At 43.2% G+C, this 27,477-nt stretch overlaps 1 protein-coding gene across 2 annotated transcripts; it reads left to right on the forward strand.

Annotated features, from left to right (window-relative positions):
• Nucleotides 1–2,267: 2,267 nt before the first annotated feature.
• Nucleotides 2,268–27,082, forward strand: LOC144720221 (alpha-1,3-mannosyl-glycoprotein 4-beta-N-acetylglucosaminyltransferase C-like). Of its 2 annotated transcripts, none has more exons than XM_078596744.1 (4): nt 2,268–2,378; nt 19,042–19,175; nt 24,496–24,655; nt 25,737–27,082. In XM_078596744.1, exons 2-4 carry the CDS (start codon nt 19,062–19,064, stop codon nt 26,870–26,872), a joined length of 1,410 nt encoding a protein of 469 aa, XP_078452870.1. In that variant the 5' UTR covers nt 2,268–2,378; nt 19,042–19,061; the 3' UTR covers nt 26,873–27,082. The 2 variants fall into 2 exon arrangements, with proteins under 2 accessions (XP_078452870.1, XP_078452869.1); XM_078596743.1 differs by lacking the exon at nt 2,268–2,378 and adding an exon at nt 14,843–14,979.
• Nucleotides 27,083–27,477: the final 395 nt, after the last annotated feature.

The following is a 27,477-nucleotide window of genomic DNA, read 5'->3' on the forward strand; positions in this document are numbered from 1 at the left end:
TGATAGTGTATTTGCAACCCCAAGTAATTTTAATTCCAGAATATCCAAGCAACACACACCGAGGTGTTCCCTGTTGCGTTGCTATACATTGTCTTCATCAGCAGCAGTCATGTCCATTCGGCTGCTGTATTTAAACCTCCCCAAGCCACCCCTAATATCTGAAAACGGATTTCATCACTCTATCTCCACGGTGGATGCCCTCTTGGTCACAGTCCGTTCCTTGGCTGCCACTTCATTATTATTGTTGACCATCGGCCATCATCAATTCTAGCGATACGTCCTGCCCAAGTGATGTCATTGACCTACGTATGCTCTCTAATCCGAGTGCTCCTGAATCTCAATGCAATTCCAAGAACTCTTTTTTTCTTTAGTTTTGTTAATATCATTGCTTCTGAACTACATGGTATTGAAATAATTTATTTTTTAAATGACTTCCAGGAGCATTGTGCTAATTTGTACACTATAATGCGGTCCCTGGGATATTTTCATCGCCTTCCTTTGGAGTGTACTGTACTTCGAGGTCAAGGCTCATTTCCTGGGATGATCGGGCTTTTGCCAGTGGAGTTCCCAGACTTTTGAACGCTTAGCCTTTGGTCATAAGACAATCAGAATCGTTCAAGCTATTTAAGTCTCTCTTTAAAAACTCACCTCTTTAAACTGGCCTTCGCCCCCTAGTTATGGCCGCTTACCCTGTTTATTTTTTTTTGCTTTCAAACACAGTGGTGCATTGGGAATCTACGGATGAAATGCGCCACAGTAAAAATGTAAATTATAATTATGGGAGTTCACACAAGGTGACCTTCGGGTCAGGGAATGTTTTCTTCACACAGGGCCAAGACACCCTGTCCTCACACCAGGCCTCCCCCTGTCGTCATCCTTCCCCTCTGTTCCTTCTCGAATCTCTCGAAGGTTGTCCAAGTTCTCCTGCTCCTTACCAATCCTGCCTCCCTCCTCCTGACGCACCCCCCTTAACCCGTGCTTCACTTTCCCAGTTGCTTTCCCCGTGCCCATCTCCCCCGTTGAGTCCCCACCCGCCCGGGTCATTGCCATGCCCCTCCACTCACAGCTACCCAGCCGGCAACACGGGCTTATTTATTCATGGCGTCCTTCGGCGACCCTCGCAATAGGTATGCTAAATAAATTAACGTTTGAGCAACAATTGAAATGTTGCAAAATAATAAAAAAACATATAACTGCCTGCTATATTCGTAATTACGTAAAATGTAATGTCATACCAGTTTTGTAAATGGATTTTCATTACAAAAACGGCCATTCTCTTTCCCTAACTTAAATGAGAATTGCCCAGGTTATGGCCAGGTATATTTCAATTTACATCTCCATGGTTGACTCCCAACACTGTATTATAGGTACTGTAGTTTGAGGGGAAATAGTGGCATTGTGGTTAGCGCACCGCACTATGAACCTAGTTCCCTAAATAGATTTCCGGCCGTGACTATCATCTAAACCAGTTCTGGTCCATTCTTCAGCCAGTATGGTGAAGTACCACCGCATTTTGAAAGGTGTGGGGAGACTTGTCTTGGATTGACATAGGACTAGACGCATAAACACGATTAACTTATTACTTCTAGGACAATGTATACGTTTGAATCTCTCATTTCATTTCCACAATATAAAAAGGCGCCGTGTCCAGTGCTCCTCTGCAGCAGAGAAGACATTCAATATTCACGGGCTCCCATCCAGTTAGCATGAAGGCGTTCACGTTATCAACCGTGCCTATCCGTGCGCGTGCGTTTGTGCACAATGCATCAATGAGTACACAGGAGTGAGCTACACGATTCCCCACGACTGCTCAACGCCCTGAGCAATCGGATACAGCCATTGTACAGTACTGTATCCATGAATGTATCAGCATTAAAAGGCGTATATGTTAACGGTCATGCAAGCCTGACTCCGGATGAGAGATTGCGTGTCGAAACCGGCCCGGAGTTATGTTTGTATTTAACAAATGTTGCAGAAATGATTATGCATTCCCAGAAGTCCTTATCAACCGCAGTAATGCTCTCTCAGCAATGATGTGTGATTGAATTAGTCACCGTGGTTTGGGAAATGTGCGTATAATTCAAGGACACTGTACAACAACACCACCACCACAGCGGTGTCCCCTTACCAATTTTTTCCTTGGCTGTGTCATAGCCACACCTGCGCTGCAGGTTGGTTTTACGATGGTAGCAACCACGTGGATGACTGGCTTTCCACCCCCCTCCTGCCCGCCCTTCTCTGCACGGAGGGCACACGCGGTCAGGAAGGGAAAAACTAGCCCTCGTCACACTCGCTGTGTGACACGGGAGGCGGGGGTGCAATTTAAGCTGCTCATGCCGAAGTGTTCCTCACTCAAGACGTCGTTGTTAGCCGGCGAGGTAAGCGGTCATTCGTTTCGGCTGTCTGTTGTTCTCTTTTTAACGGGACGCGTATTGCCCGACTACATTCGTCTGAAGTTACTGCATGGAAGTAATATTTTTTGGGGTACAACTTTTTCCAGCAGATGTGTATGGAACCCGTAAAATGTACTCGTGAATGACACTCTAGACGCCGTTTTAAGCACGAATGAAAGCAGAGAGGGCTAACACCCGTTGGTGGTGTATGTAGCAGTTATACTGTGTACAGCAGGGGTCCCCAACCCCCGGGCCGCGGACAGTTACCTGTCCGTGGCCTGTTAGGAACCGGGCCGATCAGCAGCAGGTGAGAGCGGTGAGTCCGCGCGTGTCCCACCCCAATGATTGTATTGACTACTTCCTTCCGCGCCTCTTTCCCGTACTGCGGCACTTGTCTCAGTCACAGTTTTGGTGAGCCCACAAGCTTTAACCCCTAGCCAAAATTAGTAAGAAACAAACGTCGCTGGAGAGCTTATTTGAAAAGGGGGAAAGACCCAATGATGACACCCCCGCCCCGTCCGTGAAAAAAATGTCTTCCACGAAACCGGTCCCTGGTGCCAAAAAGGTTGGGAACCTGTTTACAGTATTCGATTATTATACTGCCTTGGTATTATACATTACATAATTGTGCTGGTTTTTTTTTCAGCAAAGTGTGAATCTTCGAGTTGTGGATGCTATCTTTAAATGCTCCCAGTCTGCAATTGTGGTTTCTCGAACTATATTTCAAGGCAAAATAATGGGAGGACTAATATATGTAACTTATGCTTGGTTAGCCGGGAAAGTCTCACGTTATACATCATGATGCCGACTTGTAGCGCACGCAACAGATGCTCACGAATGCGCATTCGTGATGGATTTGACTCATAAGAGTTGCGCAGTATCAAATGCTCTTGTACAAGACAGAGAACGACTGAGTGTGCGAGGAGCATCAGGCAAGCGGGGAAATAAGTAGTCGTGTGGCGAGCCAACGGCAGCAATTGCCCAAGCTCTGCGGCTCTCTATATATATTTAGGTGTTATCGGCCAATTAATGAGTTTATTACACGTGGGAGGAAACCGGAACACCCGGAAAAAATCCATGCCTATTGAGGGGAAAACACTCTATCCCATACAGGTGGAACAGGTGGAGTCCACATTTTTCTGGACTGTCTTCTAATAGCATACCAGGGTTATTGCACCTCGACGCTCACGGGAAGAGAGTTTTGCATCATCGTTTGATCCACCAGCCCCTCGAATTCAAAGCGGGATTACTGGCATGCCCAATACCGCCCGGCAATTGGGAGCGATGTTGCAATGTGTGAACCAAATACTGTCGAGAAATATGCAAGGGCCGTGCAGTATTTTTTCTGCATTGGAAGTAAACTGCAGAACCCACAGGAAAACCATTGCATAACAGGGAGAAAAAATACAATCTCCATACAGAAAGGCATCCGAGTCGGGAATCGAACCCAGGCCCTTGTTTCTGTGTTTTCCCCAGTGCTGATGTTTGTCACTGCCAGATTGCCACCCTAATATATATCCCAATACTGTAAATGTGTCCTTACACTGTACTGTAATTATTAGGTTCCCATGGAAACGAATAAGACAATTAAATGTGGGTTATAAATAGTGGTGGCTCAGGGAGATTATGGCCATACATGTTATCAGCACTGAGCTCGCACCGCTAAGGTCCTGTGTTCAAATCTGGACAGTTACTTGTGATCAAACCACATCTCCAGTTGTAGGAAAATTCTAATTGCCGCTCATATCACGAGTGAGCACACGCAATTTACAAACGCAGTAGTGTCAAAAATGCTCATTACGATGTGGTGACCCAAAGAAAGAATGAGCGGATCTTATTATTCCATCTCCATAGTGGTCATCCCCGTGTGGGTTCTTTCATTTGGCTGTTATTCAGTCACCAGTCTTGTCCATTGGCTATCATCCCCGCTCGTGAAGTGCCCTTAACCCGCATTCTTATTTTCAAAAGTTCAATGTCTAGAATAAGCATGTGTTATCTGATCCAAATGGTCCCCTATCTCAGTGTAATCACGATGATGCATTATCCCATGCTTCTGTTCAGATTTTGTTCCATTTGTTTTGTTTCCGTGTTTTTCTTTTCCACGTCACAGCAGGTAATATGCACTTTTATAATTTGACGTTACTCTTCAAAAACAAATATTTTTTCCCCCAAATGTACTCCATCCTGCTTTGCTTGATCTTCATATTTTTGATCCTGCAATAATTGCCATATGGATGCATTCTCTTTTGTATTTTCCAGTTGTCTCCCACAAACAATTATTCTCTTTTTCAGCAAGCTTGTTGGATGAGACTTATTTTGGTGATGCGGTACTTTATTAATATTTAGCTCAGCTTGTAAGCCTTTTATTTTTACAAATTTCCTGTACTTCATTCCCGTCCGAGGTGACGAAACTGTCAGTGATCTGAAATGGTTAATACTCTCTCCAAGTATGCGTTCATGTCTCCAATACATTTTTTGGGAATATGTCTTCGAATGTCACTGTGAATATCCTTGCATGGTCCTTGTTACAATTTGTACACGGCTGTCAACTGCAATGCCTTATGTGTGACGGACACAATGAGGACTGTTCGTTCACACGTGATACACCAGATGATTTTATCGCGTCTCTTAACCAACGACATGCATATGCAAAGCACAACTCAGATACGGGTATTCGTATCTGCCATGGTTTAGGCGGATGCGGTTTAGAAGGGACAATGCGCGTTCGTGGAAGCTCGAACCCAGCAATTGTTTACGTTCGGTCTTTCACAAGGTGTGTGTTTGCGAGTTCTTTTGAACTCCATTCAGCTCTCTTGTATTTCTGTACAGGAACTATCCATCTCTTTTTGTGACACGGGACACCACAATGCTATAGAAGCCAGCTGCACTTACAAATATGCAAAGCACACCTCACACACATGCAGTCAAATATAATGTACCCTCTTTCACCTCACCTTTCTCAACCCTGCTAGTGCTCACATTTTTGCGTGAAATTTACCAATTTGTATCCCTAGGAGCTACTAATTGAGCCAATTTGTCAATCTTTAAGCAACGGCATTCACCAGAATGGACGATCCTGGGATATTTCCAGTAAGCTATTCAATAACGTTCAAAACAACTCTGTCACAATGACACTGGCACACAATTGTTCCCTGTTGTTAACATCACAGTTCTATATATCTGCACTGTATCAATCAATAAGTTATATTTTATTGGCACCGCAACTATTTGTGCTTCTCCGCAACATTTCTCTCCACTGCCCGCTCTTCTCAAACAACTTCTACGTTATTCGTCTTTCATATGGCTGATATAGATGCAGAGCAACAACCACAATCTCAAATTCAGGTGGTCAAGCCAGATGTATGGATGTATGTTGAATTTCTTTCGCACCATATGTAGCCAACCGTGTTAATCCGAGGTGCGGGGGAAGGACAAACTAAACATAAAAAGCAGGTTCAAAGAAATCAGTTATAATAAGTAATATAACTGCGTCAATAGCGGAGTGTATCGCTGTAATGTCGCCTTCGTATTCGTGGATCGAGCATTGTATCGTTTATGTTGTATGGTCTGTTCTGGATGACCACAGTTGCACACTACTTGAAAGTTTTGAAATTTCCGTTTGTGCATCGGTTATCCTTATCTGCCATTGTTTGTGCGGATGCGGTATTAGGGTGCACCTTCGTGGAAGATGGAACCCAGCAATTGTCTGTGATGGGTCTTTCACAAGGTGCTTGTTTGCGAGTTTTTTTTTTACTCCATTCAGGTATCTTGGATTTCTGTACAGAAACTATCTGCCTCTGTTTGTGTCACGGGGCACTACAATGTGATAGAAGCCAGCTGCACTTACAAAACATTTCCATCAAAAATTTCCATCAAGGTGTCTCACGAAATGTTTGGAGGAATCGGCTGATATACTGTAATCTGTGAATTTTAACGCGGAATATTATTTATCGCTCAAAAAATTTAAAATTTAATATGCAAAAACTCGCAGCTTCTAGGATTATTAGTGACAATAAACTGTCAACTTTGAACGTTTATTGTAATCTACCATAGTCTCTGTCTGACAGGCGCTGAATTAATGACTATAAAGTTACCATACATTGACTCCCTATGCTTTGGTCTTTCAGATTTCTACTATATTAAAGCTATTTAAAATTGGATCTATGTGATTGGTTGCATGACTCAGGAGGAAAATGTTAAAAAGAATGAACAATGATTCTGAGTTTTAATCCTGGTGGCGACTCATGATTAGGCTTTGAAATCTATTGAAAGCTAGTTGTCGGGGTCCAATTTTGTGAAATAAGAATGCTACCTTGGTGTAATGGTTAGCACTCAGATTTTCAAATTCAGAGGTGAAAGTGTATCTATAATACAAACCTTTATAAAGCTTGGTTGAACAGCAGAACTCTTACCAATTACTTAATGTGGGCTGTATAGAAACAATTACAAAATGTGTAATGTGACCAGCACCTCGCCTGGCTTCTTTGTCTATGGAGAAGTAGTGTATAAACTGCACAGCGGATCCATTTCACGTTTGATCTGCCAAAATAGGCTCGTGCCAAGAGTAGATATCAATTGCATTTGATGTTCGCAATTGAACCAGGGTCAGTAATAATGCACCAATGGGCTCCTCCACGCGCAGAAACGATGATAAAGATCTCCCGTTGAGTATTAAGTAAGTGCTGTTTAGTACATACTCACTACTCTATTGCCAGCAAAAGACACCAGCAGGTGTTGTGATGAGCATCACAACTTGCTGTCTGTTGTCTCTATCCCCAATGCTGAAGTTCGCACACTGCACTTGATTGGATGTGAATCATAGACACTGAATGAAACCGACGAAACTAGGAATAAGTAATGGTGGATGCTGTGCTGAATGCCAAGTGCTTCATATTTCCTCGAAAGAGAAAAATACCGATTCTGTGTTCGTGGAGTTGGAAACGTTAGGCTGATTTTGAGAGGAAAAAAAATAAACAGAGCTACTTTCCTAGCAAGAATGGGGTTGCAACAATCCCACAAAGGAGGATTACAAAACAGTGTTGACAACAGCATACATGTCAACCTTATTGGTCACCGCATGCCCCTCATAAATTTCGACGTTCATCCTACAAAGTTCCATCACAAGGGAGAAACACAAACAAGAGGCGAAACATTTTTTGTTGCCCGTATTGAAACGGCTGTACGTCGTACGGACCTGAAAACTCAATTTCCCTGTACAATAATACGGGTAAACCGCATGGGTTGAGAGGTATGCAAAAGACACAAGACGGCTAGATTGTAGAATCGAGTTATCCCTGTGCTGTAAAGGTGATGCAATTGCTCTGATGCCGGATTTAAGTTAACCTTGCAGCTATTGAAGAGATGCTACATGCGGTATGACAACCCTTGGCCTCCTACAACACCGACACAAAAGGACTTGCAGTCTGCGCAGAGCACTGCAGACAAATGACATGCAACCATGGGAGATGTATTTATTGGCTTTGACGAACCCTTCATGTACGTCAATCCCAAAGGGTTCACATCGGTGAGACCCCGACAGCAAATGTTGGGAGAGAACCCCCCCCCCCCACTCCCAAGAAACTGCGGCACAGGAATATTTTACAGTCACGCTGGCAAGTTGTGATTGTACTTTTGGAAAAAAAGAGGTGGGGGGGGGATTTACTAAATTAGTGCACGTAGCTCAGATGTCTGCAACCTGCGGCTCCGGAGCCACATGCTGGCTCTTTGACTTCCCACCTTGTGGCTCTTTGGCTGCCCCTTTGCGGGCAGCCGTTTATTTTAAAACACATTCCTACGGAGGGAGCTGGTAGGAACGTTGGGTTGCTCGGTCAATGGCCAGGGTCAACGGCGGCGTGGTGTATTCCGCAAATATGCCCGACTGTGAGGGTGGGCACACGCCGGCGTGGGTAGGTTAAACGTTGAGTTTTATAAGGGCACCACGGGGTGACCAGCCCCTCCCCACCCAGCCCCTCCCTCCCCTCCCCACCCAGCCCCAACCTTCCCACCCAGCCCCTCCCCACCCAACCCCTCCCTCCCCACCCAGCCCCTCCCTGCACGACAGACGGACGGACACAATAATCTCCTGTGGGCTGGTGTAACCAGGAGGTTCCTACCAGTAAAAGGGAATGTTAAACATAATTTAAGGTAAACATAACACTATGTAACACAATTTTTGTTCCTGGGTAGTAAGTGTTATTTTGTAATTTCTTGTGCCTAAAAAGTATAGAAAATGGCTATTATTCCCCACAAACCTTGCTTTTCTGACCAGGACAGTGATCATTTCAAATGTACCTATTTTCAATGAGAAAACGGGCAAATTTGTATCTTTTCGTTCACATAAAGTCAGAAAAACAACATTAATCAAAATTAACATCTATTTATACTAAAGTAATACAAAAATGACTACAAAATATTTAGAAGCGAGTAGTTTTTAGCGATTTACGATTATTATGTAAATCACTTTTACGAATCAGCCCCCAAATGCAGTCTCCCATCATGTTCTCGTTATACTGTCCTTGGTAGCGGCGTTCAAAGTCTAGTATATCCTGGTGGAAGCGCTCGCCTTGCTCCTCCGAGTACGCTCTCATGTTCTCCATGAATGTATCAAGATGAGCATCAAGGATATGGACTTTGAGGGACATCCTACAGCCCATTGTGCCGTAGTTCTTCACCAGAGTCTCAACCAGCTCAACATAGTTTTCGGTCCGCTGTGGCCAGTCCCGCCTGTGGTAGTGCGCCTTGGTGTCCCTGCTGCCCAAAAGGCAAAGATAGCTGGGTAACTTGGTAAAACCGCCTTGAAGACCCATCAGGAATGCCACCATTTAGAAGTCTCCGATGGCCTCCCAGACGTACTCATACTTCAAGGTGTCCAGCAAGGTCTTGATGCTGTTGTAATCCTTTTTTGAGGTGCACCGAGTAAGCCAGGGGAAGAGACGGGTACTTGTTTTCATTATGCAGCACGGCTTTGAGGCTCCTGGATGATTTGTCAATGAAGAGGCGCCACTCATTCTGGTTACAGGCGATCCCGATTGCCTCGAACAAACTGGTCACATTGTGGCAGAAGCAGAGCCCATCTTGACGGGTGAAGAAGCTGCAAAGAGGTTGGTGACACTTCCTCTGATCTGCGACTTGCACACTTTCATCCAACAAGTTCCTGCTTAAGTCTAGATATCAAAAGCTCAGCATTGGACTTGGTGAGACCAAGATTTCTGATCAAGTCGTTGAGGTCGTTTTGGTTGGGGTAGTATGGGTTTCTCTCCTCAGCTCCACGTCTGAAATTGTCATATGGATCAACATCTTCCGCGCTCTCTGACTTACTGCTCTCTTCTAAAGACGGCTGCTCTCTCTCCAGAGGAGTGGTACGGGGAGCTCATGGCAGTGTGGCACCGGGGCGATGGATGTAGGAAGATCCAGATACGTGATAGCAGGTGCATTATTGCCAGTCCGACGTTTGGAAGGGTCCACCATGATGATGTAGCAGTTGCTTGACTGGTTAGTGGGTTCCCGCCAAATTCTTGGGATAGCGAACCTCATAGCCCTCTTGTTCCCTCTGTACCATCCTACAAAAAATATTTATTTCACCCATGACTAATGTGTAAGAGATTCTCGCTAAAAAAATTCATAACGAGTTAATTAAATTACTCGACACTCTGGTAATGAACAACGGTTTAGCCAAATATATGCCAAGACTAGCTGAACGCTGTTTAAAGAACACCTAGTTCTTGTGGCAAAGTGATAAACAAAAGGATGGAGCAGCAATTGGCTCTCCTTTGTCTCCTGTGATAGCGAATTTGTACATGGAAGATTTTGAAACAAAAGCAATAGCTTCAAGCACACTAAAACCATCTGCTTGGTTTAGATATGTGGATGACACGTTGGTGGTCTGGCCACACGGCAAAGATACACTGAACGCATTTCGAAATAATCTCAACTCGCAAAACCCATCCATCCAGTTCACCATTGAAGTGGAAGCTGACAGAACTCTACCATTTCTGGATATTCTGCTCGGACGGGGTAGAAATGGTAAAATAACACAGTGTATGCCGAAAGAAAACGCATACTTACGCCTATCTGAATGCAGTCACACCATCACCCCGCACAGAAATCTGCTCTTATCAAGACATTCATTAATCAAGCTAAGAAAGTGTCAGATGGTGACAGTCTGAGAAGTGAAATTCAACATGTCAAAGAAGCGCTGCAAATGAACAGTTACAATGATGCACAAATCAACAGGGCATTGAATACCAAATCAAATAACAAAGAGCATTGAAACTGCCCAAGTAATTAAAACGATCAAAATACCGTACATTGCGGGAGTAACTGATAAACTAGCCAGATGTTTGGAAAAACAAAACATCCGAGTCAGATTTGGCACGGTACATAAAATACAGAATTTAATATCTGGTACAAAAGATGTCTTACCGAAGCTATCATCAGAAGGTGTGTATAGGATTAACTGCACTTGTGGCAAATGTTATGTTGGGCAAACAGGACGAATGATCAGCACGAGACTAAAAGAACATTAGATAAATATTAAATTATCCCAAATGCAACTGTCAGCAGTAGCAGAACACACGTGCCAACAAGGACACTCAATTGATTTTGATAATGTTGAAGTTTTGTGCAAAACTAGCTACTACTGTTTGGTTCTTTCGGTAAAGTCACGTAGAAAGAAAATCTATTAAATAATAATAGAATACCACGTTTCGATTGCAACACAAGCAACCATCATCAGGTACGAATGAATGAGAAAACGAACAGAGCAAACTTAGAAATATAATGCAATACAATCCAGAGAGTCGGCTAACACAACAGTCAACATCCTACCTGGTTGATTAACGTTCTTCCAAAGAATGCTACATTTTAGAGAGAGACAAAACACAGACACAGAGACACACATCGCCACACTGTGTGTCTCTATGTGTGTTCTCTCTCTACTTGTGTGTCTGCAATCGAAACGTCGTATTCTATTATTTAATTCATTTTCTTTCTACGTGACTTTACCGAAAGAACCAAAGAGTAATTCCTGCAGTCACGAAAGCTTCGAATCTAGTTTTAGCTACTTTGGTCAAGACTAATTAGAGAATCTATCGAAATTGAAAGAAATAAAAATAACTTTCACCGTTCGGATAGCTACCGTCTTAGTGCTTCGTGGAAGAAATTATCAAATAATACATGATTTAAATGCATGCCTACAAAGGGCAGCGTACTTCAATAGGGATTACCGTTGGTAGGGCTATTTTAATAAACTATAGGAAGGACAAGTTCAAAGGGCTCGCATAATGCACACGCATAATGTACGTTGCTTCAGTAATCCCGCCCCCCTCCATCATTGTGCAAGAGCACAAAAGGGTGGTCAACACATCTACGCCTCTATATAAGGAACGAAACAGTAAGACTTCTCCACAAATCTGGCTGTTGCCTGATGAAGCTAGTTGTAATTACTGGAAAAAGTCGTACTCGGTTGGTAAATGTTGTGGCTTGGCTCTCCAACACACCGAATTGTTATGTTCTGTTTACGTGACAACCCTGTGTCGAGTGGTGACAGGTTTTAATGACACATTTATATATTTACGCGATCTAACCCAAAAACCTATTATGGATGATGTTGGTCGCGAAAGCCTACGTGTTTTTCAATAACATTGAAAATTGTAAAACATTTTAAAATGAAAAACTTTTACAATTTAAAATGTTTTAACAAATTTTGTAACTTAAAGCTCCGAGAAACAATTGTCCATCTTACCTTCCAGAGTTGTTTTGTATTGCTCGCAGGAGAAATGAGGTGCCCAGGGTTTGTCTTGATCTCCGCCAGGCATGCCGAATGCCTTGTAGGCCTCTCACATCTTAGCAGATGTTTCCACAGAGTACTTTTTCGCTCGTCTTCATAAATTGGCCGCAGACATACCAAAATGCGTCTGCCGGATGCTTGCAGCCTCTTGATGCTATCTCTGAAAAATGCAGATACAGTATGTATCCACTTAGGCAGCTGGAACTAAACTGAACTGATGGGCTTAAGGCACCTGTATTTATACTACTATTTATATTACTGGAAAGTTCTAGAATGTTCTGGAAGTTACTCCAAGTTTACTCAGCACTGAATCTATCTGGAATGTTCTGGAAAATAGGTAAATTTCAAAACATCACTGTCCTGGTCAAAAAAGCAAAGTTTGGGGAATAATAACCATTTTCTGTACTTTTGAGGCATAAGCAATTAGGAAATAACACTTACTACCCAGGAACAAAAAACATTGCTACACAGTGTAATTTATGAAATATGGCAGGGAATTAGTCACTATGGAATGTCTTGGTAACAACAAAATGTACAAACTGTAGTGTTAAAGAATAAGGAAGGGGATGGGGGAACTAAATAGACGAAGTTTATTCCATCACCTATTTTGTCTATTTGTAATAAAGGACTCTTTCACTGTGTCTGTCTCCGTTGTCCTTTATTTGGGTTCTTACAACTTGTCCCACACGGCCCTCGCTCAGAGCCTTCCCGCTTGGCAGCTTGACAGCTGCCGTCGCTCCCGTAGCCTTTCCCCACTCCCGATGCAGCTCCGCTGCAGGCTTCCCTCTCAGTCTCTCCGCCCGTGTGCAGTCCTTCAGCTGCTCTCGCTGCAGCTCCACCCGTGCCCGGACACCGCTGGCCGACGGTGCCGAGTCTCACCGCGTGGCGATCTCGCCACTTTCCCCCTCTGCCCTGCGTGGCCTCCTCCTGTCTTTATTCCCACACTCTCCTCCCATCTCTTCCGGTTACCGCCCTTAAGAGCTTACCCCTCTCCCCCACGTGACTTAACCCCTCCCCCCGTGACGTCATATCCGCGAGGCCGTTTACGCCCGCATTACATATTTAAGTCAGAATTTCTAATCTTCTGTATACCTGCTGCTGCGTTTGTGTCCAAGTAGCTCTGCGTGTGATGTGGCTCTCAAACTATTTTGGTCAAAGCAGAAAAACAAAAACAAATGTATCTTCTTCTTTGAAAGGTTGCCGACCCGTGGCATTGCAGCATTAGGCTATTATACACCACTTCGTGAACATCCCCATTGTAAATGAAGTAAGAACCATTGATAGTTACGTTTCCTGCTTTTTTTCCCTCACACGCTGTGAGTAAATAGAAAGCTGCTGAAGCTCAACCCTTTCATGAGACCTGAACCATTAACAGCAGCTTGCCAGTGCAGTACTGAAAGAAAATAGGGATGAGTATGCTGTCAGGTAAAAACACATTCCATTGCACGGCCTTGAGAGACTCAACATTGTGAGAAAACGTGAGTCTCACGGGGAATCGTTGAGACTTGACATGTGCAGTGGTGAGATGTTAACTGCCTCGCCTGCTGTATATTTGGCATTTGCATGTTCTCCCCGTGGTCGCATGTATTTTTATCCGGGTCCTCCGGTTTTTGCTTTCAAATTGCACGTGAAAAGCCACTTCGTTGAGCTATCACTTGTGGCCAGGTTGCTTCTGAAAAATATCTGTACATCTCAGTGGGCCTTACATTGTAAAATAAAAAAACTAGCCTTTTGCCCATCCAAGGACGGGTGTATTGCAGTAAATCTGAAACTTGCAAGCGAAAAGCAGACCGCGACGTGATATTCATTGCATCCTTTCGTGTGCAATTTGTAAGGCCGCGGTGACACAGACTTATTTCATATGAAGGTTATAATCTCTTGTTCATCATGACGTCCTTTTTACTTTGATGTCTCAATAGCGTTACAGAGATCGTGTGACGTGAGGGTTGTAAGTTGACGCCGAGGAGGGGGGAGGAGGCGCCTCCCTTCCCCCCCATGTGTAGTGACGTCACCCGCTAATTATTATTAATGGAGGGGCGTGGCCATTTGGAGGATGCCACCTTTGATTTCAAACTTTTGTGAATATTATTTGGTTCTTTGGGTAAAGTCAGGTAGATAAAAAAAAATAATCACTTTATTTATTTTTATTATATAGTTTTCTATCTACGTGACTTTACCGAAAGAACCAAAGAATAGGACGTCACCTGTTCATGATTATTAATGAGGTGGGTTCTCAATGCGGAGTGATGTCACCAACTCATGATTATTAATGAGGGGCGGGTCCATGTGGAGGACGTAACCTGTTCATGATTATTAATTAGCGGGGCTGGTCGACGTGGAGGGACGTCACAAGCGTTAAGGACATTCCTGGGTGATTTTCAGTATCGTATTACCCTGCATTCGGCTCTCTCTACATTGTCTATTAGCACTTCTCACAGAAGTTACAACGTGTGCATGACATAATTTTAAACGATTGATTTGTACATAATCGGTTCACATTCTGGGATAAAAATGACAACATTGTCTGTCCCCCCCCCGTACTTGAATACAGTTCCTCCCTTGAGCATGATTAGAAGTTGTCAGACTGGTTTCTTTCGAACTCCACCTCGCCACGTGCGGTGCAAGGTGCGGTGGGATCCGCCCACTCGCATGAATAGTTATTGGCCACGCACTCGGACAGCAAACGGATCGTAGACATGAGCAGGGACTCCACACGTCGTAAGGCGACTGAAGTAACGAGAATCGCCGGATGTTTTTGGCCCAGTGGTGATCTTTCAGATTCCTTATACAGTTGATAAGGTAAGCGTGCGATATATTTTAAGTGTATTTAGAACTACATCGAGTTATTGCAAAGGGAGCAGTGTGCTTGCAAATACCTGTTAATGATATTCTTCCATTAATTTGGTCATGTAGCTTTTGCCGTCGCGTTTTCTGAATATATGTGGTACTTTGCTTACTTACATTCGGTATTTTGCATAATGTTGCGGTTAATTTACATTCATATTTGTTATCAGTTTAACAAAGTGCTTTATTACATTTATGATGGATCTCGAATGTAGATGATATCAGAATACAGGCGATTGCAAGGGGCACTATAAATGGTTACATCTTCTAATGTCTGGGCAGCGTGGAAGCGTTCGTCTAAATACCCGACTGGAGGCTCTTCCGCCAGCAGTGGCGAGAGCAAAAGCTTGCAGGGATGCACCTTAAATGAGAACGTTTTATATAAAATGTATTAAATGTATCTGGAATTTAAGCTTTCGTGACTGCAGGAATTATTATGCTCATTGGTTCTTTCGGTAAAGTCACGTATGTAGAAATAAAATGTAAATAAATCACACGAAATAAAATTTAATGTAATTCACACATGCGAGTAAAGCAGCATTATTTGAATTAGTCAAGTTCAGTACAATTATATTTCATATTTAAACATGGCTGCTTTGCAACATCATTACGGTATAATGTGTAATTGCGTTCATGAATAGTATCTGCACGTTTACACGAATATATTAAATGTGGTTCCAATGGTATCATAGCGACTGGAGGATTGTGATGGAAAAATCAATTAGTTATTTTATTTTGAGGCATAACACCCTTCGGTGGTTATAGATGTATTTAACGTAAGATATTCAACAAAGCTCTTTCTGATGCCTCCCATCAGAATATTCACTTTGAGGCTTATTACTTTAAGCATCTTGCTTTCCATTGCAGTTTACCTTTCCCATCCGAGAACATTTATTGCTAGCACCATCAACGTTTGCATAATGATCTTGAACTTACAATTTGCAAATTATTACAAGAAGTATAAAGTGGTAGTGATATTCATGACTGTTGATGGCAATCTTCGAGCATACGTGCACATCTGGAGGACGAATGAGATGAAAGGAGTTTGGCTTTCTGGTTAGTGACCTGTGGAATTATTCTTACAAGTCACACGTGTAGGATATTGTGCGATATAAGTGGAGTTACGGTCTTCTAAATTAAGTTATGATGGTCATTATCCGAAGCTATTTATCATTCATACAATAACGATCATGCCGTTTTTTTAAATCCAGGAAAGCCTCACAGAGTCCTCCACACATTTCAATTTGTATTTAAAGTATGTGTCATTTAAATGCAACCACATGTATGTTGAACTTCCTTCGCACAGTACACAGTCAAGCGTGCTAATCGGAGATGTGGGGGGAGGACAACAAAACTGACATCAAGAAGCAGTTGTAAAGAATGTAGTTTTCGTTCTAGACTTAAAAGTGCATGGCTTAAGTGGCTTCCTCATATTAGCGTTACAGACGGCCGCTGAAGCGCATCTGAAAGTGCGCGATGCAGTGAGCGTCTTTAAGACTCAAAACATATTTCAATATGTTTGAGAAGAGATGTTTCACCAATGCCAGTAATCAGAGGTGTGGACTCGAGTCATGTGACTTGGACTCGAGTCAGACTCGAGTCATGAATTTGATGACTTGCGACTCGACTTGGACTTGCATAACAATGACTTTGTCCCACCTATGAGATGTGGACTCGAGTCATGTGACTTGGACTCGAGTCAGACTCGAGTCATGAATTTGATGACTTGCGACTCGACTTGGACTTGCATAACAATGACTTTGTCCCACCTCTGCCAGTAATTGGTGTGTTGGCACAAGGGAGGAAACTGGAGTAACCAGAGCAATCCCATACATGAGGGTAAAACCTAAAGTTGGACTTAGATGTATACACGAGCTGCACTGCCATGCCTGAGCCACCTCGTAGGCCAGCTGATCTGGGAGTTTCATAAATTTGTGTGATCAATTCAATCTTTCCTCCACATTTCTGCATTAAAGTTGTGCTTTCAGGCACTATATAATATAATGAAGGAACACGTGACTTGAAGTTAATATCATACATCTGATAATATATGTTGATGAATTGGTGCATGCCGTGTAATATTGGCATGTTTATGGTGAACGCAAGTCAACAAATATAATCTCCATACAATAAACTCGATCAATACACGACATGCCTATGTGAATTGCGAAACAACTTCAACATACCTACATACATGATGGACCTATCTTTGGCTTGCGCAAACTCTGCGTGTACGCACGTCAGCTGTGTGTCACTGCTGATATCGTTACTTGGTTTATACCTAAAAATACTCTTTAAACATGTTTAAACTGAGGGGGGCAGGGAGTTGTTATTTTTAGTGCTGAATAACACACAATGTGCCTCAGGTGCACAATATTTGCATATTGCAAGAGCACTCGCTGCACATTCCATTGGAGGGCAGTCACATGGCCTAGCAGTCGTGGGTTTTCAACGCTCGTTACAGGGGTTCACGGGTTGAAACCGGTTGCCACTAAGAATATTAATACTACGGGTGTATTTACTATAACAAAAAATGCTTTGTCTGTTTGACGCTGGACGTTACAGATCACGTTATGTCATTCACAACAGTAGGCCATTGTTTTCCCATCGTTTATCTTCAAATATGTCACATTTGAAGAAATAAATACCCGAAAATTACTCAATTGCAATCTACATAGCAGTTCACGTCCCCATTTGCTAAACTTAGCAGGGCTGCTCCAGAAAACGGAAATCTTCTTCTTCTCCGTCATATCTTCTGTCCAACCTATATGGTCTTTCCCAATATTCTGCACAGGCCACTGCTTCGGGTGTTGGCATTGTCAAATCTTGAGGAGTGCATTGTGGTGCTGCAGAGCATCTCAGGGAGATGATTCATTTGGTTTGCTTCTCCTGACAAGCACATCGGTCGGTTGTGTAGAAGCACCCCCCCCCCCCCCCCCCCCGATGATTTCATGAGGGAGTTGCATCTGCCGAAACCCACTCACTCTCTTCAGTCTGTTTAGGCTTCGTGAAGAATATGATAATTGTTTTTTTACCCTTTTATCTGGCAACAAAACTGACACCTTTTTTACCAGATGACGCCAAAAGGCGCACTGGTCCAACACCATGTGAGACTAGGCTCTAAGGAAAGCTGTCTCGGGTGTGGACCAATCAACTTCAAGGACAGTGCATACATTATGTTTTTTGTTTTGCATTATGACTGCAGGTATTGTGGTCTATGCAAACATGACTCCTCGTAAAAAAAGGTGTCAGTTTTGTTGCCAGAAAAAAGGGAAAAAAAACAATTATCATATTTTTCTACTGGCAAATGCAGTTCCAGTGGTGCTCCGTGAAGAAGTTATGAAGACCCATCGAAATGTTTCTCTAGTCAACAAGGGGCCATCCATTTAGTAGGTACGCAAAAATCTGTCAAACGTTTAACGTGTTTAAGCAAACAGATAGTCCACCGCCGGCTGCATTAAATAATGAAGTTGCGTACCTTTACAAAGTTGGTCTCGTGTCCGCTAGGTTCAAACGCCGACTGAACCCAGTCGAACAGGTGACATGTTATAGGGATTTCGTCAACACGCGCAATGTCAGGCTGAAGCACAGCAGCGTGATAGCTGCAGTCAGGGGCACGGTGGCACACAAGTGACACCTCTCCCACAGTCCAACTTCTCCCGCTAGGACTTGTTGTCTGACAGCTGAATAAACTGAACTGTGGCTCATTTGAAGGCCAATGTAGACAAGTTATTATCGAGGCTTCACCCCCCCCCCCCCCGTTTCCTATGCATACGCACATTGTCAGTAGACCCCCCATATGCAAGTGTACGCATTTGGGTTAACCCCCCCCCCCCCCATATGTACGTACTAAATGGATGGCCCCCAAGTGCAATGAATGAATATCCCCGCAGTAATACCTACCAATGCGTACTCATGTAATGTATATTTGATAACCTGATTACTCTGTACACCGCAGGGTAGGGTGTAAAGTATAGGTACCCGTGTTGAGGTTTGCACATATTGCACTTCTGGCAGTTTGCAGGTCTACAAGGAGCATGAGGCTGCAGTGGAAATGCGGCCGCGTGGTGCTTCTCTTCACCATCGTCGTCAGCCTCCTGGTCGTAGTGGCGTTCTTGCTGCCCTGGGAGCGCCCATACAATACACTGTTGGTAGGTCCCGTACAATGGTGACAACCGTGTAGACTGTGGTGTGCTGGGGTCTAACAGTGCAGTTCACTCGTTTATTCTGGCACGGAAACGTTTCTTGACCGCATAACCAGGTGGTGGTGAGGTTGACATCGCACTTGACTCACAATCGGAAGGTTTTAATTTTGATCCCTCATTAGAGACCAACTCATCATGCAGATGCGATAGATCAGATGGGATAGATAAAATGAGTAGTTTTCCCTTGTTATTCACGAACTTGCTATCCGCGATTTTGGCTATGCACGAATTGCATCTGGAGCTCCCCCAGACTATCGAGAGAGAGAGAAAGAAAGTGTGATAAAGTGATGAGAGAAAATGTGACGCGAAAGAGTGATGAAATAAAATGATAAGGGAGAAAGTGATGAGATAAAGTGATGAAAGAGAGATAACGTCTCGAAGTTTTAGAAGCATCTGTTGACATCGGCCAATATCATCATCCGCAAAATTTGTTGTTCACGAGCATCTCTGGAACGTATTCCTCGCGAATAACAAGGGAATATTGTCCTACTATGTGGGAAGTCAACGGTGGTCATAAAGAGACGGAATCGCCGCTCTTAAGGGAAAATTTACTTTGCACAATTGGCGCATGGCTGCTAAAAGAAATGTGCCACCCCAGTGTGCTTTAAGCAGGGAGGCCCTTTTGCTTGAGATTTCTGTATGTTGCACAACATAATTAGTGTCATTGTGGAGAATATAAGTAACAAAAATCAGAAGTCAAATATGCCTCCTTGCATTATTTCTTTCTCCACGTAAGAAAAGTTAAAGTACATCAATTAGCACGGTTGGCTACTTAAAGTGAGAAATAAGTTATCAACCTACGTACGTACATACATATCTCATGGCCTTCTGCGAAATGTTTTTTTTACCAATTCCATTCCAGGGTTTTCTGTCTTGCCACATTGCACAATGTTCCAAATCCAGGTGAAAGCCACACATTGTATCAATTGATACAAACATTATTTGACAAATGTGATTTTTTTAAAGATGTTCTAAAATTAGATATTGACAGCCATGGTAACTTAATAGTACTCGTTCCTTATGCTTATGTTTATTGTATCATGGTAAGTTATTGATGTACAGTGTTGATTTCCAGATCTAGGTTAATTCATAGTTAATTTCCCAAAATACCAGTGGAAAATATATTGTGTGGCTCAATCAAATTCAACCATGTGTAGTTGCTAATACGTGATCCGAGGTGAGAAATACTCACGTGATCCCAGGTTACCAGTGGTAGAATGGCGTCACGAGGGAAAGGAGGGAGAGAAAGCGAGGCGATGGAGAGAGGGACCTGACTTCACAGAGTGAGGCGGGGTGATGGGGTGCTTTTTGATCGCGTGCGGCATGAGCTCGTGAAAAAGAAAAAGACAACTATGGCCTCTCAGACTTTGTCTGGTGGACTCATTTTTATTGGTAATGGCTTCTGTGGAGAGTCATTACAATTCAGGGTGCTATTCAATCCAATAATACATTTTGACGCGTTTTTCTCATGCTAGGAATGTGAACTGCATTATGACGGTATTCGATGGTCTTGTGAACCTCAAAAGGGAGCGTGGTTGAGGGTGTGTCAGGAATTCAACCCCCCCCCTCCCCAGGGGTTCTGGGACAAAACAGGTAAATGTCAGTCCGTGTCAGAAAAGTGAAGTAGGAATCCAGAAATGTTCTGACAATAATGTCGTGTAGGTCGGTATTACAAATATAGTACATACTCTTTGGTTCTTTCGGAAAAGTCACGTAGGTATAAAATAAAATAAATCACGACGTCTTGGATATAGTACAGTTCTAGCAATGTGTTTTCTTTAATGCCAAAGTGTAGAACTCCAAAGAGCTAACACAGCATAATAAACTACAACCACAACACGAGTGTAAAAAGTAGCAATAAATACATTTCCTTGGTTAATAGAAATAAAACTGTGGGTAACAAGATTGACACGTAGGCGATTTAATTACGAATATATAATAAAAGCACCCCCCAATCGACCAACGAACGCAGTTAGAAATGCACAGCAAAAGGTGTAATCTTGATGCACGCGACGTTATCTAATGCATGTGAGTTTGTGTGTTTGACGTCGATTGTTCAATTGTAAAGTTTTTGTGTATGGTTTAAACCATACAGTACGACGCTTTATTCAGCTGATGAAAAAATAGTATTTAGAACAAATGGTTTGCTCATGGATTCACCACCACTGGTTGACTATGATGGCAAAACCATAGCAGCAAAGCAGGCCCCCACATATTCTTTCAACATCTAATCATGCTTGCGCAACTCTGTATTCTACTCCAGAGGACAAAGGGTATACATACCAAGCCTGTGGATGATCCTGTTTGCCTGCATATATTGTCAGTGATGGACATTTAAACCACATTTTACTGGTAGGAACCTCTGGTTACACCAGCCCACAGGGGATTATTCTGTCCGTCGTGCATTCCAAATATGGCAGGGGTGGGTGGGGCTGGGTGGAGAGGGGAGGGTGGGGAGGGGCTGGGTGGGGAGGGAGGGGCTGGGTGGGGAGGGTGGGGAGGGGCTGGGTGGGGAGGGTGGGGAGGGGCTAGGTGGGGAGGGTGGGGATGGGCTGGGTGGGGATGGTGGGGATGGGCTGGGTGGGGATGGTGGGGCTGGGTGTAGGGTGGGAGGGGTGGGGCTGGGTGGGGAGGGGCTGGTCACCCTGTGGTGCCCTTATAACACGTTTCTTTGGAGTGGGCAGGTAGGAACTTTGTTGGACAGCGCAGCGTTCGGGGGGGGGGGCAGTTGGATGAGTTGGCATGTTTACCCTTCCCCCCCCACCCTCCCCGACATCGTCAATCAATCGCGGCGTTGCTCGGTGTTCGGTGGGGAGGGGATTGCATGAGTGGCCGTGTTTACACCCCACCTCTACCAATGGCTGCCCCGCTCGGCGTTTGGGGGGGGGGGGGAGTTGGATGATTGGGCATGTTTACCTTCCCCCCCACCCTCCCCGACATCCTCAACCAATCGTGGTCTTGCTCGGCGGTCGGTGGGGGGGCATGGGTGGGCTGCATTCCGATGCACGACAGACAAATAATCCCTGGTGGGCAGTGTGGAACCTGTTGTTCCTACCTGTAAAACTCAACGTTTAACCTACTCACGCCGACTTGTGCCCGCCCTCACAGTCGCCCATATTTGCGGAATACACCACGCCCCGTTGACCCTGGCCATTGACCGAGCAACCCAACGTTCCTACCAGCTCCCTCCGCAGGAATGTGTTCAGTCGTTTGCCAAAGCCACTCCGGTGAGTTTGTGTGATGGTTTATTCTCCTTGTTGAGCATAAACCATCACACAAACTCAGCAACAACGTCAAGAACAAGTGCTTCTGAGGATGTTGCAGTACAGAACCTCTCTTATTTATGGTAATGTGGGGGAAGTATATCACAGATCTGATTATCTTGGGGTCGAAGGGGGGGCCTCCATGGCCGACTTCGGTATAAAGGAGCTTCCTTCCCAGAGGATTCGTTAACCGATATATTACTGTATACGGTTTTCAGCAGTAATAAGTGGTAGCCGCTGCATAATACGGTAACTATAATTCAATTACTCATTCAACTGGTCTAAAGGCATGGAGGTCTTATTATTATCCAATTTTAATAAAAAAAATATACATCGCCATTTATAACACTGTTACAGTAATGTTTGGTTGGCTAGTAGGGTTATGATTAGGGTCTGGTCTCATGATTTGGTGTGCACTTGTACCGAAGTGTGCCGATGGTTAATTTTGGCATTTTAAAACGAAGGTGAAACGCATTTTATGCATTAGCTCTTTCCATCCGTCTGTTACACGGAGCCACGATAATTCCACTAAAGATGATCACATCTGAACAACATTTGTAAAAAGTTATAGAAAACTGGACAAATTGATCAAAGGGTTAACCATAACTTGGAAACGCGATCCAGTGCTTGCTGGTGTGCTGGTCTGTGGGTCGCATTACTGGCTACAGATGCACTGCTGCTAACTGAGCCTGGCACGAGCGCTACCGTTATTGTCATGAATTAAATACTTTTGAGGACAAACGCATGTTGAAAAGGGTTACATAATCCATGCTTATTCATGCGATTTTTCCTTTGTTTCTTTGGTATTTTCGAAAGCTTCATTAGTTTAGACTGGTATAGAGAAAACAGGCACTCAGAATAACTGGTAATGTGTGTCATCTTGCATATTTTTTAATGATTTTATTCCCCTCATTTTGGTATTCTCATTTAACGATTCGCTTTGTTGATTTTAAATATAAATAACAATGACACCTTTAGATTTAAAGCTTTCGTGATTGCAGGGATTCATACTCTTGGTTCTTCCGGTACATTTTTTTTTATTGTTTTTCCCTTCTACGTGACTTTACCGAAAGAACCAAAGCGTAATGCCACCTTTGTTTACGTAAACGATGCAGTCCGCTGCTGCCAATGTTGTACGCAATAAATGTTAATGCAGTACTTTCTGAGCATACACAAACACCTGTCCTTGTATCCAGGTGTTTTGAGATTTGGCGCCTCTAGAAGAATGTCAAATAGGTGTGTAATTGTGCATTGATTTAATCGATTATTACACTTACGAGGTACAAAATCTTGTGTGTAAGAGTCCGTTATACATGGTTAATGTTAGTTAGAAACCAACTTCATATTTTGAGCAATGAAGTGGATTAAACGGTATAAAAAAAATTATGTTTAGTAAATACTATTTTCAAACTATAAATAATTTATATATTTACCAGGTAAGGCCTACTGAGCTATGTAGCTCTTTTTCAGAAGCGACCTGGCCTAAAATAATAGCTCAACGAAGTGGGTTTATCATGTGAAAATGTATAACAGCCAAATACTCTACACATAAATGTTCTAAACACTAAATGCAATAGATTTGATGATAATGAAACAAATACGAATCAATTATTTAATCTTACTGCAACTACAAATCGTGAAAGGTCATCGAAACACTGGGAAGGCAAATTGTTACAAATCTGTTGCGAGGAAGAATCCCCTGCAGCTCACAGGCACCTTCTACTGGAGTACCTGGGCATGGCATCACTTTCATATCTCATATGCGACCTGGCACCAGAATTTGCTGCCAATCAGGGCATGTGTGTGTATGCGCATGCGGATGGTGGAGTATCGGTTAAACAATCGAGCGTTGTCTTTCAATGCAAATGCTTCTGCACTCTGTCAGAAGGAATCACCGTTATTTCTGCCAGATGTGATGGGGTGTATGGATCTTTGGTTGTTTCCTGTTTATTTTTGTATTAATTCCTTATGATAATTAACTGTGTATTGTGTTCGTCACTCAGAGGCAAGTAAACTCCCCGGCAAAGAAGCAACAACTGCTGGACGTCATCTCTGAGTCATCACAGTCAAAACAAGACAAGGCTGCTTCCCCAATACTGCTGTTTAATTACACAAGTTTATTCTTCACCAACATCACGAAAAATATCGTCTTAACAGAAAAGAGTTGAGTATACATTTTGGTCGATTTGTTTCGGTAAAAAAGCTGATGTGTTGTGTTCGCAAGACATTGACATCCGTAAGGTGGCTTCAAAGCTTGAGATGATGAAATGTAAAGTCAAGATACTGACCTAAACCGTTGCGATGTGTAATTCGCATCACTGACACTGGGAACACCAAGAAAGTGTGTGGCTGAAAGTCGAGCTAGGTGTGTGATGAGAGGTAAGAGGTAAGCAGGGATGGGTCCATGGAGAATCTAGCAGACTGTGAATGTTTTTTTTTTAAATTGATCCAGGATTGGATTGAAAGACAGTGGAGGGACGGCAGTATTGGGGTGATGTGCCCTCATTTACGGGTGCGGAGACTGGTAGCAGTATTTTGGAGCGTCTGTAATTTGAAGACGAGGGATTTGGAGAAGGTGTAGAGGAGAGAGTTACGGATGTGATGAAGGTCAACTGATCTGATTTGATCTGTGATAATATGGATCTGAGTTGGATTGATTTTTGTATCTGATCCTGAGAAATTGTAAGCATATTTCAATAACTAGATAATACTAATGTGTACACTCAATGTTATGCATCACATGCAAACACATTAAAATATACTCCCTATACCTGCAACCACTATCAATTCCATTTGCTTCCAAAATGAAATAAATAATTCGTGAATGAAGTAATTACACCTTCAATCACGATTAAGTATTTGTGTATAACGATTAATTCCACAATGGAGATTGTGATTCTTTTCAGATAATTTGTCATCTTTTGGCTATATTTTCACCATCTTGGTTGTCCTATTTATAATGTGTTGTTTTCCATAGATATAGCACTGACCAGAGTTTGCATATTCTCCCTGTGGTCGCATAGCTTTTTCTCCAGGACCTCCGGTTTTTCCCTCCACATTTATAAACATGGCTTTAGAGTATATGGCTGCCATACATTTCCACATGATAAGCCACTTCATTGAGCTATCATTTATAGCCAGGTCACTTCTGAAAAAGAGCCATATAACTATACATTTTCCACAAAAACGATTGTATACCCCGAGTACTTGCCCAATGTGACTGTATGCTTTTTGTGTCTTTCAGAGTTTCTTGCGATTGGCCTTTGTTCCGTAAAGCGGAAACATGAGCCATACTTGATAGACACCCTGAGGTCCATATTTGAGCAGTCAAGCTCAACGGAACTTCAGCAGATGGTAGTAGTGGTGCACTTGTGCGACTTTAACATGGCGTGGTGCGAGATGACGGCACGTCTAATTACGAAAATGTTCCCCAGCCATGTGCTAGCCAAGCGACTTCTATTGATCCACGCACCAGAGGAGATCTACCCCTCTCTTGAGGGCCTCAAGGCCAACTACAATGACCCTCCAGATCGAGTGCGTTTCCGCTCCAAGCAGAACGCCGACTACTCCTTCTTACTTAGCTTCTGTGCCAGCCTTGCTGACTACTACCTCATGCTGGAAGATGATCTGAAATGTGCAAAGAATTTTTTTACCACAATCCAAAAGGCCATTGCTTCACGACAAAATACATACTGGGTCATTTTGGAATTCTCCCGACTGGGCTACATTGGCAAGCTCTACCATAGTCATGACCTCCCCACCCTTGCTCAATTCCTTCTCTTGTTCTACCAGGAGATGCCATGCGATTGGCTTCTGACACACTTCCGTGTTATTCTAACACAAAACAATCCCATAAATTTCAAGCCAGCGTTATTTCAGCACATGGGCCTCTACTCATCCTTCAAAGGCGGTCGGAATGAATTGAAGGACGGCGATTTCCAGGAGAGTACCGCAAATGTGGCCGATAACCCTGCCGCCACCTTTCACACAAACATCAAGGTATTCGAAGACTACCGGCCGGAGAAAGCCTACAGCACTGAAAGTGGCTACTTCTGGGGAAAGACGCCCGTTGCAGGAGATTACTTCACGTTGAAATTCGTGAAGCCTCAGAAAGTGGATGCAATTGAGGTTCTAACGAGCTCCGTTGATAGAAAAAATGACGGTCTTAAAGCCGGCTATTTGGAAGTTGGCAGTCATACCAAAGAACAATCATGCTCATCTTTTAAGATGTTGGGACATTTTGTACATGGAGAATTCAGAGCACAAACTTTAAGTGAGACTATACCATTTAAAATTGACTGTATTCGTATAAATGTGATTAGGAACCAAACAGAATGGCTTATTATTCGGAGTATCAGCATTTTCCTTGTTCCAAAGTAATATTTCCTTTTCTTTCGCGTGCAACATTCCATGTTTTTTTACTTTAACGTTAAGCCCTGGCCATGTAATTGTTCGGTAAAGTCCCACCCAAAAATGTAATTTCCCCAATTATTTTGCCATTTCCGAGTGACCAGGGCAGCTCCTTCATGCAGGCGAGACCGCCTAGTGCGCCAAGTTACACGAGGCGCAAATTCGAGGAAAAAAATATTCCTATAAAAAAATATAAATAAAATAACGAAGATGTCATTATTTCAATGCCCATGCACGTTCAGAGGGAATATGAACGTTAATTCATTTTCTCAACATTTCTAAGAATGTATTTACGTAAAGTATTGGATTTACTTGCAAAAATAAACACCGCACATCGCGGCGTAGTTGGCCTAATTTTTTTCTGCTAAAAATTAATGTCAACAGGTGCAAAATATTCAGTTAATAAAGGAATTTCACAGTATAAACATGGATACTATGTTTATAATATACCGAATATCATGGGCGTCCACAGGAATTTAAGTAGGATAGCTTTAAACCTGTTGTAATATTTATCTACAATATAATCCAGTGTCAGGTCACCTGTATTTTGAGTCATGCTCTGTGGTCAACAATGT

The sequence above is a fragment of the Lampetra planeri genome, chromosome 8, assembly GCF_965212315.1.
Source record: "Lampetra planeri chromosome 8, kcLamPlan1.2.h2, whole genome shotgun sequence".
NCBI lineage: Eukaryota > Metazoa > Chordata > Hyperoartia > Petromyzontiformes > Petromyzontidae > Lampetra > Lampetra planeri.